Below are 13,004 nucleotides of genomic sequence, written 5' to 3'. Positions count from 1 at the left end.
CTTCCCTCCTTCCTCCTTGCCAGCCACCCTACCCTCCTCAATCCTCCTCCTTCCCTGGATTATAGGAAATCTTAGATATATTACATCGGTAACTCCAGAGAACAGGTGCAATTAAAGACTCATGTGATTTTTCACCCCCCTCCCCCCCCACACACACACTTGTGAGAGTAGATTTGGGTCCTTTTCCATCTGTTAGGTCACGCTTTCTGCCACAGAGCTTCACATAGGTAGCCAGCCTAGTGGTATCATCCACGTGTCACCCATAAGGAAACTGAGGCACAGGAGTTGTGACTTGTCTAAGAATGAGCTGGGGGAGGGGGCTGAACTCAGAGCCCCTAGCTGGTGGCAACTTTTCGTCAGAGCTTGTCCTGTCTCACTGAACATGAGTTCAGTCTAGAGGGGTTAATCATGTACCGTGTGCCCGGAGGTGGAGGGGACAGACTCACCCTGCAGGCGGAGGCAGGGAGTGAGGAGGCCTTTGCGGTGAGGCCCTCCAAGCCCAGGCTTCCTCCTGAGAAAGTGAGCCGTGCCACACTCCGACGTGCACTGAAAGTTGACGTAATGGAAAGCCATTTGGCGTCCCAGTAAAGAGGTAGCTCTGGAGTCACAAACGTCTGGATCCAGGTTCTGTTCCTCCTTTTACTGGCTAGCTGGTCGGTCTAGGGCAGCGTTGCCTTTCTTACCTTTCTTTCTTTTTTTTTTTTAACATTTTTATTTATTTTTGAGACAGAGAGAGACAGAGCATGAGCGGGGGAGGGGCAGAGAGAGAGGGAGACACAGAATCGGAAGCAGGCTCCAGGCTCTGAGCCATCAGCCCAGAGCCCGACGCGGGGCTTGAACTCATGGACCGCGAGATCGTGACCTGAGCTGAAGTCGGACGCTTAACCGACTGAGCCACCCAGGCGCCCCGCCTTTCTTACCTTTCTAAGCCTCGGTCTCTCCACCTGTGCGATAGAAAAACAGTAATAGTTACCTTGTTCCACTAGATCGAGTAGATGGGGTTTCATTTCTGTCGGAAGCTTACTTTGTGGAGCACTCGACTTTTCACTCCCATGAGTTTAAATCCACAAGTGTTTACCGAGCACCTGCTGTGTGCCTGCCACCCTGCAAGCAAACAGAGGAGAAGGTGCAGCAGGCTTGGTTGGGAGGGAGGTGGGCCTTGTAGATGCAAGGACTAGGGGAGGCCTTTCTGAGGAGGTAACACGCGAGATGAGAAGGAGGCAGGAGCCAGTGTCCAGAAAGAGGGAAAACAAATGTAGGGTCTTGAACACAAGAACCCTGTTGGCCTAGAAGGAACAGGAACCCACGAGGCCGGACTGGAGAGGGAGGCCGGATCAGAGGGTCTTGAGCAGCAGAGTAAGGAGTTGGGGCTTTCAGTGCCTGAGAAGCCCCTGCTCAAGTATTATTAGGCAGTGGAGCCATAGGATATGTTCCTGTTTCGGAAGGATCGTCCTGCCTTCTGTGAGGAAAACAGATTGTTAGGGAGAAGCGGGACTGGTGGCCTCTTTGCAGTAACCCAGGGGGTGCTGAGAGCCTCCGGAAGGGCACAGCGGCAGGAGAGGCAGAGGGCTGTGCGCACGGGGATACATTTTGCAGGGAGACGTGGCAGGACTGGGTGATGGGTTGAAAGTCTTGGTGGTGGTGGGAGACGGTGATGAGGAGGAGGAAGAACAGTTGCTTGGAGACTTGATTTGAGCAGTAGGCGTGGTCTCAATGGATTTGTGGGTTGGGAAGTGAACTCTTTTAGATATATCCTGGGATGCTTTTAGAGGTACAACTGCTAATGGAGTTGACAGGCTTCTGCCGACTGCCGTGGCTTTCCTTCCCTTGGCATCTCACTTCAGGAGTGGAGTCCAGAGAATTCGGACTGCAGCCTGTCTTCCCAGTGTCACCCCAGGGAGCATGCTGCTCTTGACTCTCCCTGTCCTGCTTCCAGCAATAGTCCCCACACCCGTCACTCTTCCTTCGCTGCCGGGTCTGGGAAGTAACCATCGGCTTCTACAGAGTTCCCGAGATAAAGTTGAGGGGGGTGGGAGGTGGGTGGGTCAGCCACCTCTGCTCCGGAGAGCGTTCTCCTTTGGCGGGAAGGTTTGTTTCAGCCATTTCACCCATCTGCCCATCCAGAAGAGCAAGGGTAAAAAAGGTGGTGCCCTTGAGATGAGCCACATCAGGGGCGCAAGAACTTTGCCTGGGGTCTTAGGACACAGGGACCCTTCAGGGATGGTATGCACTTGTCCACATTGTTGGCTTGAGCTGACGCAACGTGAGGTTTTTGTGCTCAGGATGTGTTTGTCTCAGCAGCTGGGATGACAGCAGCTCCGTCAGCAGCGGCATCAGCGACACCATAGACAACCTCAGCACCGATGACATCAACACCAGCTCCTCCATCAGTTCCTATGCCAACACACCTGCCTCCTCTCGCAAAAACCTCGATGTGCAGGTAAGGAACAGGCTCCCCCAAAGGCCCCTGCCAGCAGGGAGCCTCGCGCTTGTGGACCAAGGGGGCCATGTGGGGTGAGGAGAATCCCCAGGTCCGTGAGATGAGGCCCGGTCCGCTCAGTGCCCGTGCACTCATTTCTCCACCTGCGAGAGAAAGGGAGTCACTAATGGGGCACCAGAAACAGAAGTGGAGACGCCTCACCGTTGTCTCTGAAGGCCTTGATAAAACCATATTTCCTTCCTGAACCTTAGTTTCAGAATCGTCTTTTTGTTGTTGTTGTTGTTTTAAAGAGGACGCTGGACTCAGTTGGTCATTCTGAACCTGGAGTGTGTCCCCTCCTGGGCCCCAGGAGCCACTGCCGTCCAGGGCACATGCTGGTCTCTGTAGAGTAATGAGGTGGGAGCAGACACTGACAGTCCTGGGCTGGAAGACCAGCCTGTCCTGCCCAGAGGTTGGCAACCGTCAATCTGTAGGTCACACCCTCCTGCTGGTGGGTTTTCTTTGCTTTATGGTATCCTTCTCTTTTTAAAATTGCATCATTTCACCTGAAAAATGAGATTCTGGCTTCTCCTCAAAAATCGGAAGCTCTTGCTCTCTTGAATCTGTGTTCTCCGCATGGCAACAGTCAACAGGTGTCCAAGTGTCCCCACCCTTCAGACACATGTCCCTGTGTGCCACAGTTGCCACTGGCCAGCTGCGCCCTTCAGTGTACCTGCCAGACGCCCAGGTGGTTAGTTTTCAACCCCTCCTTGGAAACTCTGAGATTGTATTCCCCGGGTACTGTACCACCTTATATTTGCTTCCAAAGTAGCTTCATGTGGGCACGTTCACTTCCTTCACAGCGCTCCTTGGTGGTCAGGGGGACTGGTTCTAGCAAGCCTGTTTTACTAGTGGAAAACTGAGGGGCCCTCCTCATGACCAGCCTCCAAGTTGGGACTGACCAGCGCAAGGACTGGTCGACTGTGGTGGCACTGGGACTGGGAACTTTCATGGTGGGTCCCTCCCACCAGTGGGGGCCACTACCTCCAGTGAAACCACGTGAAGGTCTGATTGGGCCAGTCTCCCAGAAGGCTCTCAGGGAGGGCAAAAGTGACCCTGCCCCCCTGCCTTCACTCCCTTCCACACTCGTCTCCTTTCTCAGCTCTTTCTCTGCAAGATAGGACCTGCTTTGGAAATTTCTGTGCTTTCAAAGGTATCTTTTTTTTTTTTTTTTTTTTTTTTTTTTGAGGACAGGGCTAAATAAAGAACATGTCAGAGTGTGGGAGTACTTCTGTCCCACAGAAATGTGGACACTGACTGCCTGAGGAAATATATTAGGTGTTAGCTCTGGGATTGCCTGTGACTTTTTGAATTTGCACTTTTGCCAGAATTTCTAATTATTGTTGAGTGAGAGGTGAATTGTGGTGGTTATTAAGGGGAAAAAAACGTGGGTAGGCACAGAGATGTTAGAGGTGCTGATAATATTCTAGATCTTGATCTCAGTGGTAGTTATAGAAGTATGTTAATTTTATAAAATGCATTCAAGCCGTGTACTTAAGATTGTGCGTTTAGTATATGGATGTTATACTTCTATTTAAAAAGGTGATCTAAATCACCTGAGATTTAAATCACTGCCTAAGAAGCATCACTGATCAGTGATTAGACACAAGTTAGAAACACCCAGCCAGCCTGTGTCCCTGCCGCCTACCCCTTGCCAACTGTCACGGTATCTACCTGTTTTCCTTTCCTCATGGATGCTTTTTTTTTTTCTGAGACTCTTTCTAATTTCAGGGTAACAATAACAACCAAGCTTTTAGACTCTCCTTAGATACTGAGGTGGGGAACCAAGAGAGGAGAGAGAGGGAGAAACAGAGAGGGACGGCCGGGGGTGGAGAAAGAGAGGGAAAGGGGGGAGGGAGGGAGAGATGAGTAAATCATTAGGTTTCTCTTTTGTTTACTTTTGAGGTAGGATGAGTCTTGCTTTTAAGATGACGTTGAACCAACAAAACCCTGTGTTGGAAGAATCTCCTTGTCCTTTGTTTCCCTCCCGCAGAGCCAAAATTGGTATCTGTTTCCCACGTTGATACAGAGTAAGCCTCTGGGATCTGCAAATGATTTCCTATTTGATATACTCAGGTCTGGTTTATGCCAGGACCTCCTCCTCTTTGACCGTCTTTGGCTTTGATCCAGAAAATGTCACCTCAAAAAAGGTTCAAATATTACACAAACATGTCTTTTGATCAGGCTTAGAAAGTTAATTTCAAGGGATGCAAGGGGTTATATTTGTCGTTTTCTTTTCTTTGCTATAAAACTACCTGAGTTTAAAATATTTAAAGAAAAATTAAGCAGGTAGGTCTTGGAATAAAATAAAGGCAGACTTGCACCCATGGTTACTAGGATTCCTGCAGAGGTGGTTTCTCTGGCATCTCTTTGTTCCTGTCCAGGGAGCATCTCCAAATATTTGAATCAGCGTAAATTGCAGCCTCCCCCACTCCTCCCCTCTTACCACTCTGAGGAAAGCTAAGGGCCATTACTCCTCTCTGAGCAGCATCAGGCAACGGGAAGATGCGCGCTGCCATCATTCCCCAGGGCTCGTTCAGGTTTCTGTCACAGACTGGTTTCCCCCGATCGAACGGGGAGCACACAGTGTCCCAGGCAAGGCATGGAGAGGCGGGAAGCAGCAGCAGGTCAGTGCGTCCAGTGGGAAAGCAGGCTGAGGACAGGTTGCCCGGCTGGGTTTTCGAATTTGGAAAGCCTCTGAGGAACAGCTAAAAGGAAATACATCCAAGGATCGGGAAGGTTGTTCAGAAGCCTAAGGAGCAGCCTCGTTAGCGGAGCGGATAACAGAGGAGCCGTCCCTGGGAGATGAAAGTCCCCTTTGTCTCTGAGTGACTGTTCTCCTCGAGGATGTTGAGGGGCACGGAGGGTGCCCTCAGCGGGACGCGTATGCCCAGGTGTCCAGCACTGGGCCTCCGGTCACTGCTGCGCGGCTGGGCAGAGGATCTCCCTGTTTGAGGTTTGACAGCCTCTTGGTAGACGTTCCCCATTTGCACTGGTGAGTCTGCTTGAGCAGCCAAACCAATTGCGGTGTCAGGGAGGAGGAGAAGACTCTGAAGTCAGGGTTGAGCTCCTGCTTCTGTGGCATCCTTGGATAAGCTGATCAGACTCTTCAAGCCTCTGCCTCCTGGTCCATAGCATCACGGTAATTAGACTTGTCTTGAAGGACGAGTGTGGTGGTGGCATGGAAATACTTATCTCAACATGCTCTCTCGGTGTCTAATTCTTGGTAGGTACTCAAGTTTCTTCTTCCTTTTTCTTCTTTCTTTCCTTTCTTCCTTCCTCTGGGTTACCTGTCCCTCTGCCTCCCTCCTCCATTCATGTCAGTAACCAAAATTTGACTGTGTTCTTAATATATTTTGCAATTCATCTTCTGTTGTGCCGCGTTTTACTTTTAGGACGATGTGTTGGTGGCAGATGGCTTTAACAAACACCCACGCATCTCTCCCCCATGTAATCGTCTATCCATTCACACCCTTGGTCACTCAGTGTTTCCTCTCGGTCTGTGGAACATTTCATCCCAGGTGCCAAGGTCCAAAGAGGCCTATGGCACACCGCCTTACATTTTCACTTCCTGTGAAGTTTTTAGTAAAATATGTAAGGCGGGGGAGATAATTCCGTGTGAGTTTAGTTTTTGCTACTCCAGGAAATAAAGTTCTGAATTCCGTGGCAGGGATTCCTGTCCTGTGTGGCCTCCAATGAGCCTGGGGCTCTCTGGATGTTCTCTGGATGTTAGACTGGATTCAGGGATAGGGTTTGGCGAGGAGGAGGGGCGCCCCTTCTGCTCACCTGCTAGGTGCTGCTGTTTGTGACTTTAGGCGAGTTACTTCCCTTCTTCACCCCTGTACTTTCCTGGTCTGTGAAATGTGATAATAGTACAAGGTCAGAGGATTAGATGAACTAATAACGTAGGCAGAGGGACGCGGTGCCTACCTGGCAAGAGAAGTGGCCAGGGATAATGCTGACGTTGCTGATGTTTTCTGTAATTATGATAGTTGAAGCTCTCAGTTTCTTGATCTGCAGGGGATGTAGGCATGAAGAGGGCAGGGTCCTGGCCTCCAGAGGCTTGTGGCCCCAAAGCCAGGAAGACGAGTACCCTGTTCACCCTAATGCAACACAGAAACAGGAGAAATGCTAAAGAAGGACAACCAAGTGCTAGGGATTTTCAGAGGTGGGAGAGTTGCTGACAAAAGAGCCACTGTTTGAGTTCCTCCACACTTAGCTCATCAGGTCTCTAAGACTCCCGTCTGTCGTATCTCCATTTTATACACAGGTCAGAGCCCCAGAGGAGGTAAGCCGCGCCCTCAGGGTCACACACAACAAAGGACTGGCAGCACCCAGTATGTGAGCTCACGCCATGCCCGTGTTCTCCCCCCCACATTGGGCCATGTGGCCCCCACCTCGCTTCTCAGGCCCACCTGGCTTCCACCCTCTCACTTTCCCCCCTGTGATCCCGGAGCGACCTGGGCCCTCAGGGGTGAGCCCTCCAGAATTTCGGGCCTCCTCCCCACCTATGTATGGTTGTTTCCCCGCCTTCCCTCTGGGATGTTGAAGGAGTGAGTGGACTTCCAGGTAGGGGCAGTAGGGAAATCTTCTCAAAATTAGGCGCCATTTGAAATGAGAACAACTGATGAGGGCATTGAGAGCCAAGAGAAGGGAGCGGCTCTTTGTACGTCCCCCTGCAGCTGGCTTGCCGCCCTTTGCTTCTCAGCTCTGGGAACAGAGACACTGGGCCTTCTTCGTTGTATCCCTAGTGGTGCCCCCATACGAGCCAAGAGAGTGTCCCAGGACAGATGCCCGCTATACAGAGTAGAGCTGGGAAGGCTACCCGCCCTGGACCAAGTTGGGGCTGTGATGGTTGGACGATTGTTCTTTCTAGAGAGGGATTCACACCACAGCCCTGGGTCAAGACCACGCACGCGCTCTCTGCCTCTGGTTACGTCAGCGTTCTGGGGGGTCGCACCCAAGGCTAGGCTGGAGCTACTCCACGGCTGGAGTTGGGGAACAGCCAACCAGCCAGTACGGAAGGAGAATCTACTGGGCGTAGGTATTGTGTTAGGTGTTGCTAGGCATGCGGAAATGTCTCATGTCCTCGGACCTCTTTTCCGGGAAGGCCGTGTGGCAGAGTGGTTAAGAGATGGGCTCTGCGTTTCAGATTCCCTAGAATCCTCGTGTCTCCGCTTTTTCACTGTGTGGTCTTGGGCAATTTTCTTTTCTACTCTGTGTCTCAGCTTTCTTATGTAAAATTGAGAACATGAACTGTAACTTCCTCAGAGATTTTTTTTTTAGCCCAGTGCCCAGCGCATAGTAAGTACTTAATAAATGTTAGTTGTTACTGCTACTGCTTTTGGCATTGCTACAATTTGATCAGGGAAAATAAGGTACGAGAGCATGAAAACAATAATACAGTAACCCAGACTGTGGTATGTGCTACATTCTCGGTACTTCCTAGAGTGCATTAGAATGGGTCCGGGGGCGTCTGGGTGGCTCAGTCGGTTGGGCGTCCGACTTCAGCTCAGGTCATGATCTCGCGGTCCGTGGGTTCGAGCCCCGTGTCGGGCTCTGTGCTGACGGCTCGGAGCCTGGAGCCTCCTTCGGATTCTGTGTCTCCCTTTCTCTCTGCTCCTCCCCTACTCATGCCTGTCTCTCTCTGTCTCTAAGAGATAAATAAATGTTTAAAAAAAAAAAAAAGAATGGGTCAGAATGTACTTGAACGTAAACTCCAGGAAATCAAGGACTTGGACTTGTTCTTATTCATTGTAGTATTCCTAGTCCCTGTAAGTTTGCCTGGCATCTAGTGGCACCCGGTAAATATTTGTGGATTGAATCCTTCCAGAGCCAGTCTCTTTCCTGCCTCGGGGCCTTTCCATGTACTCTTTCCTCTGCCTGGCATCCTCCTCCCTAAACTCTTCTCAGTAAGTTTCTTGTCACTCTTGAGGGCACTTCTTCCAAAAGGCCTTACCTGACTGCCATCCCCCACCCTCATCATCATCGTCTAAATTACATCAACGTACTTCACTCGCATACTCCGTGTCCTTTTTCATGTAAGATTCTTCATAATTCACGACAACTCATTTATTTGTATTTATCCAACCTTTACCTCTTTCACTGGATTGCAAATGCCAGAAGGGCTAGAGATTAGTCTTACCCACAGATCCTCAGACCGTCCATGGTGCCTGGCAAACAGCAGACAGCTGAGGATATTCTGGTTGAATTAACAAACTGAAGTGTTGACAGGAAGGAACACGGGCTGTGGTAGTTGGGACTAGGACTGGGAGTGGGTAGCTTTGGTCTCAGCTTGTCTGTAAAACTGAGGGGTGCTGTCCTTACCTTCCTTGACCAGAGAGTGGTCAGGATCAGAGATCATTCTGTTGAAGTGTGCAGTACCTTGAAAAGCTTGTGTTCCTTGGTCCCCTGGTTGAGCTCCTGCTCTGTGTTCGGATGTGGGAACACCCTGTCTTGTGTCCCTCGCCACAGGTGAATGGGGAGCTTCCCACAGTCAGGGAGTGAGCGTCCTGTCCCCCTCCTATTTCTGGCACCTAGTACCCAGAAGGAACTCAGTATATGTTTGAGGAATGGCGAAACAAGCGAAGCCACACACAGGGTGGCCGTGATGGATGAGACGAATTTATAAGGGGTGCGGGGTTGGGTGGGGGTGGTAGAGAGGCCACGGTGCTGACAGGCGATTTAACTGGGGCTGCTTGTCTGTAGTTAGCTTTGTCTCATTCGGCAGTGTGTCTGCAGAGGAAGGCACGGGTACTACTCTGGGAGGAAAGGCATTAGGCCAGATTCTTGCCAGGGTATCATTCTCATTTCCTACCCTGCTGGCATTGCCCACCGTTGGTATTTGAGTATAGCACACACAGGAGGTGTAACTCAGGGTGGCCACCTTAAAGTGTTGCTAACTCCCATCCCCATTCTCTGCACTGTTTCTCCCCCCTGGCATCCCCCCCAACTGGCCCCAGCCCCCTAGGGAGGCCCCCAAAGCATTCTGGTTAGCTTTGCGCTTTTTCACCGCAGTGAATCATTAACATCACACTTCTGTCCCCTCCTGGGTTCCATGGCCAGCAGGTCAGGGCTCTTCCAAAGAAAGCTGGCTAATTATATCCCTTGTCTGAACAAAATCCCACAAGAGGAGGAAAGCGGTGGCATATAAATGGAGCCGGGTGGGAGCGGGCACCTCTGACTAGCACGGGCAGGGGGGTGGGGGGAGTGGCTTTTGAGGATTTGTTTCCTCCCAGCCCCTCTCTCTCCCTGATCCGTGTGGAACTTGCAGCCACCCTCGCTTGCTCGGGCTGTGTGTTAGACTGTGGTGCTGTGCTGTATTCAAAGACTGCTGCCAGTGGAGTGATAGGAAGACGGCAGAACAAAGGGAAACAGAGCAGGAGGCTGGATGCTGGATGAAGATTGGTCTCCGGAGTTAGAAGCCAGGTGGCAGAGAGTTGGCTGAATTCTCCCCACGTCTCCATCTGCTCATGGTTCTCCTCCGTGGGGCTCTGTCCCCCTTAATCCCCTGGCCCCTCCTACTCTCCCTCCGTACTCCCTTCTTGGACATAGTTATATCCTCTACTTTCCTTGAACCAAAACAGGCTTTCTAGCAAGATAACCAGACTGCAGAGGCCCAAACATTTTCAAGTATTTACCTCTCATCGTATTGGCATTTTTACTCTGGGCTGAGGGGCTCCTGGCCTGGCATTTGGGAAGGACTGATTCAGAGTCTCATCCACAGACCGACGCTGAGAAGCACTCACAGGTGGAGAGGGGTTCCCTGTGGTCGGGCGATGATGTCAAGAAGTCAGACGGAGGGTCAGACAGCGGCATAAAGATGGAGCCAGGGTCTAAGTGGAGGCGGAATCCCTCGGATGTGTCTGACGAGTCTGACAAAAGCACGTCGGGCAAGAAGAATTCTGTCATCTCCCAGACGGGCTCGTGGCGACGAGGCATGACGGCTCAGGTGGGCATCACCATGCCCAGGACGAAGGCAGCTGCCCCGGCAGGCACGCTCAAGACCCCAGGCACTGGTGAGTAAGAGGTTGTGCTGTCTCACCTCTGCACTTGTCGGTCTGAAAACCAAAACTGCAGTTTCTCTAGCGAGAACTTGACCTTGTTTGTAAGTCCCCATAAATGCTCAGGTATTTCTTCTTAGAGTTTAGACTCTGCTATTAACCAGCTTTCAGAAAGGTTCACATCTCTACCTTTTTCTAAGCGGAAATACATAAGTGTGCAAGCCTCAAACTCCAAAGGTGGTCCTGCTGCTGAGACGTGTTGATTTGGTTTCACCATGTGCTAGGGAAGAGCCAACATGCCCCAGTGCAGGCTTTTCAAGGGCACGTGTTGACGAGCTGTCTTCATGTCGAGTTAATGTTGTCTGTGATTTAGGGATGTGTGTAAACAAAGCTGGTGTTTTTGCAGGAAGGCAGAGGGTGCTGTTAGGGACAGCATCTTAATGGACAGAGAAGGAGAGGTCAGGAAAGGGCAGGATCTCTTTCCCAGACATAGCAGTGATTGGCTGGCTTTGCTTTGTCCTGGGTAAATTTAGACTGCTTTTGCAAAGGAACGAAACCATTGACATCTCCGAGAAGGCTCACGGTGACAGTGGTAGGCTCGATTATCTTTATAAAAAGCTCTTTCCTTTGCCTCCCAAGGCTACTGCTTTCCCCAAGGAAAAAGTGAACCAGTTCTTTGGAGGAGGGGAGGGTTTTTAACAAAAGGAGTCATACAAGCTGGCTTCTCGGTTTGCAAGCTAACCTTGCTGCTCTCTCTCTTAGGAAAGACAGACGATGCAAAGGTGTCTGAGAAAGGAAGGCTGTCTCCCAAAGCCTCCCAGGTGAAGCGGTCCCCGTCCGACGCAGGCCGCAGCAGTGGTGATGAGTCCAAGAAGTCCCTCTCGGGCAGCTCCAGGACGCCCACTGCCAATGCCAACAGCTTTGGGTTCAAGAAGCAGAGCGGCTCGGCCGCTGGTCTGGCCATGATCACAGCCAGTGGTGCTACTGTCACCAGCAGGTCGGCCACGCTGGGCAAGATCCCAAAGTCGTCTGCGCTCGTCGGTCGGTCTACCGGCCGGAAGACGAGCATGGATGGGGCTCAGAATCAGGACGATGGGTATCTGGCTCTCAGCTCCCGGACGAACTTGCAGTACCGGAGTTTGCCCAGGCCCAGTAAGTCCGCCAGCCGGAACGGGGCTGGGAACAGGTCTAGCACCAGCAGCATAGATTCCAACATCAGCAGCAAGTCCGCAGGCCTGCCGGTGCCCAAGCTGAGGGAGCCTTCCAAAACGGCCCTGGGCAGTTCTCTGCCGGGTCTGGTCAACCAGACGGATAAGGAGAAAGGCATCTCGTCCGACAACGAGAGTGTGGCTTCCTGTAACTCTGTGAAAGTGAACCCAGCATCCCAGCCTATGTCCAGTGCGGCTCAGGCTGCTCTCCAGCCAGGGGCCAAGTACCCCGATGTGGCCTCTCCCACGCTCCGCAGGTAAGGGGGTAGACGGCACTGAGCAGAACTGGAGTACATGGAATGGCCTCCTGAATGAATAATTTTTTTGTGCCTTGGTGAAAAGAGCTTCTGTTTTTCTCCACTTCTGTTTGGTTGGATCCTGCCAGCAGTTTTGCAGTCAGTTGATTATTTATATTTTCCCATATTGGGATGAAAAACCTGAGTCAGCATCCTGGGTTTGAATCCTGAGTCCACCTTAAGTAGCCACCATGTATCCGTTCTTAACCATTTGCTTCAGTTTGCTCATCTGTAAAATGGAACACCTACCCAAGAGTGCTTGCGAAGATTAACCTGTGTAGCCATATCTGGCCCATGGGAAGTACGCAGTCAAAGCTGGCTACTGTCCGAGATGAGATCTTAATATACCCCTAGACCCGGGTGGGTACAGAGGGAAAGGCAGAGGGCTTTTTTACCCCCTTGTCTTACTAGTTCTGTGGGTGAGATTCTTCATCATTATGCCAGACTGTGATCTCAGCCAGATCCTTCTCTCAAATAGCCCGGTATATCCCCCACCTACTTTTTTTCATACTGCATGCTTAATTCCAAATTTGTCTCTGAAATTTGAGCTTCATTTAAAAAAAAAAGAAAGAAAAAAAAACCTTTTAAAGCAGAAGTGTTTCTGAAAAAGAGAAATTAATTTCTTATTACCTCAAAAAGACATTCTCCCTAATTTCCACACCGAATGGAAATTCTCGTGTGAAAATACTATTATTTTTTAAACAAGTCCTTTTAAATTTAGACAAATTCTATTTGTTTATATTGCCTCGTTATAATGGCTACCGGACCGTCCTCAAACTGCAGCCGCATAGGGCAGAACTCATCTTCCCTGGAAATGTCTTATCACAGGAAAGAGTAGAAGTCCCAAGAATAAAAAATTAAGTCGTGAAAAATAAAAACTATGTGCACGTGTATGTATTTGAGGGCGAATAGGAATGTTTGAAAAGACTTCAGAAGAAGCCTGCCATGTGAAAGGTATAATGAAGCAGTTCACTGGTCTTTGTCTGGACTTGATTATTAGAATTTCAGTAATGATTAA

At 50.6% G+C, this 13,004-nt stretch overlaps 1 protein-coding gene across 3 annotated transcripts in view; it reads left to right on the top strand.

Moving 5' to 3' along the window:
* The window catches only part of NAV2 (neuron navigator 2), a 395,678-nt gene that overhangs the window by 317,149 nt on the left and 65,525 nt on the right, over positions 1–13,004 (top strand). For all 3 annotated transcript variants that reach the window (XM_049617765.1, XM_049617772.1, XM_049617756.1), the window contains 3 exons: positions 2,302–2,440; positions 10,206–10,497; positions 11,245–11,947. In XM_049617765.1, the coding sequence (XP_049473722.1) occupies positions 2,302–2,440; positions 10,206–10,497; positions 11,245–11,947 (1,134 nt within the window). The remainder of the gene's footprint in view (positions 1–2,301; positions 2,441–10,205; positions 10,498–11,244; positions 11,948–13,004) is intronic.

Source organism: Panthera uncia, chromosome D1 (genome assembly GCF_023721935.1).
Source record: "Panthera uncia isolate 11264 chromosome D1, Puncia_PCG_1.0, whole genome shotgun sequence".
NCBI lineage: Eukaryota > Metazoa > Chordata > Mammalia > Carnivora > Felidae > Panthera > Panthera uncia.
The sequence above is the reverse complement of the archived record's forward strand: the minus strand, read 5'-3'. Positions and strand labels throughout refer to the sequence as shown.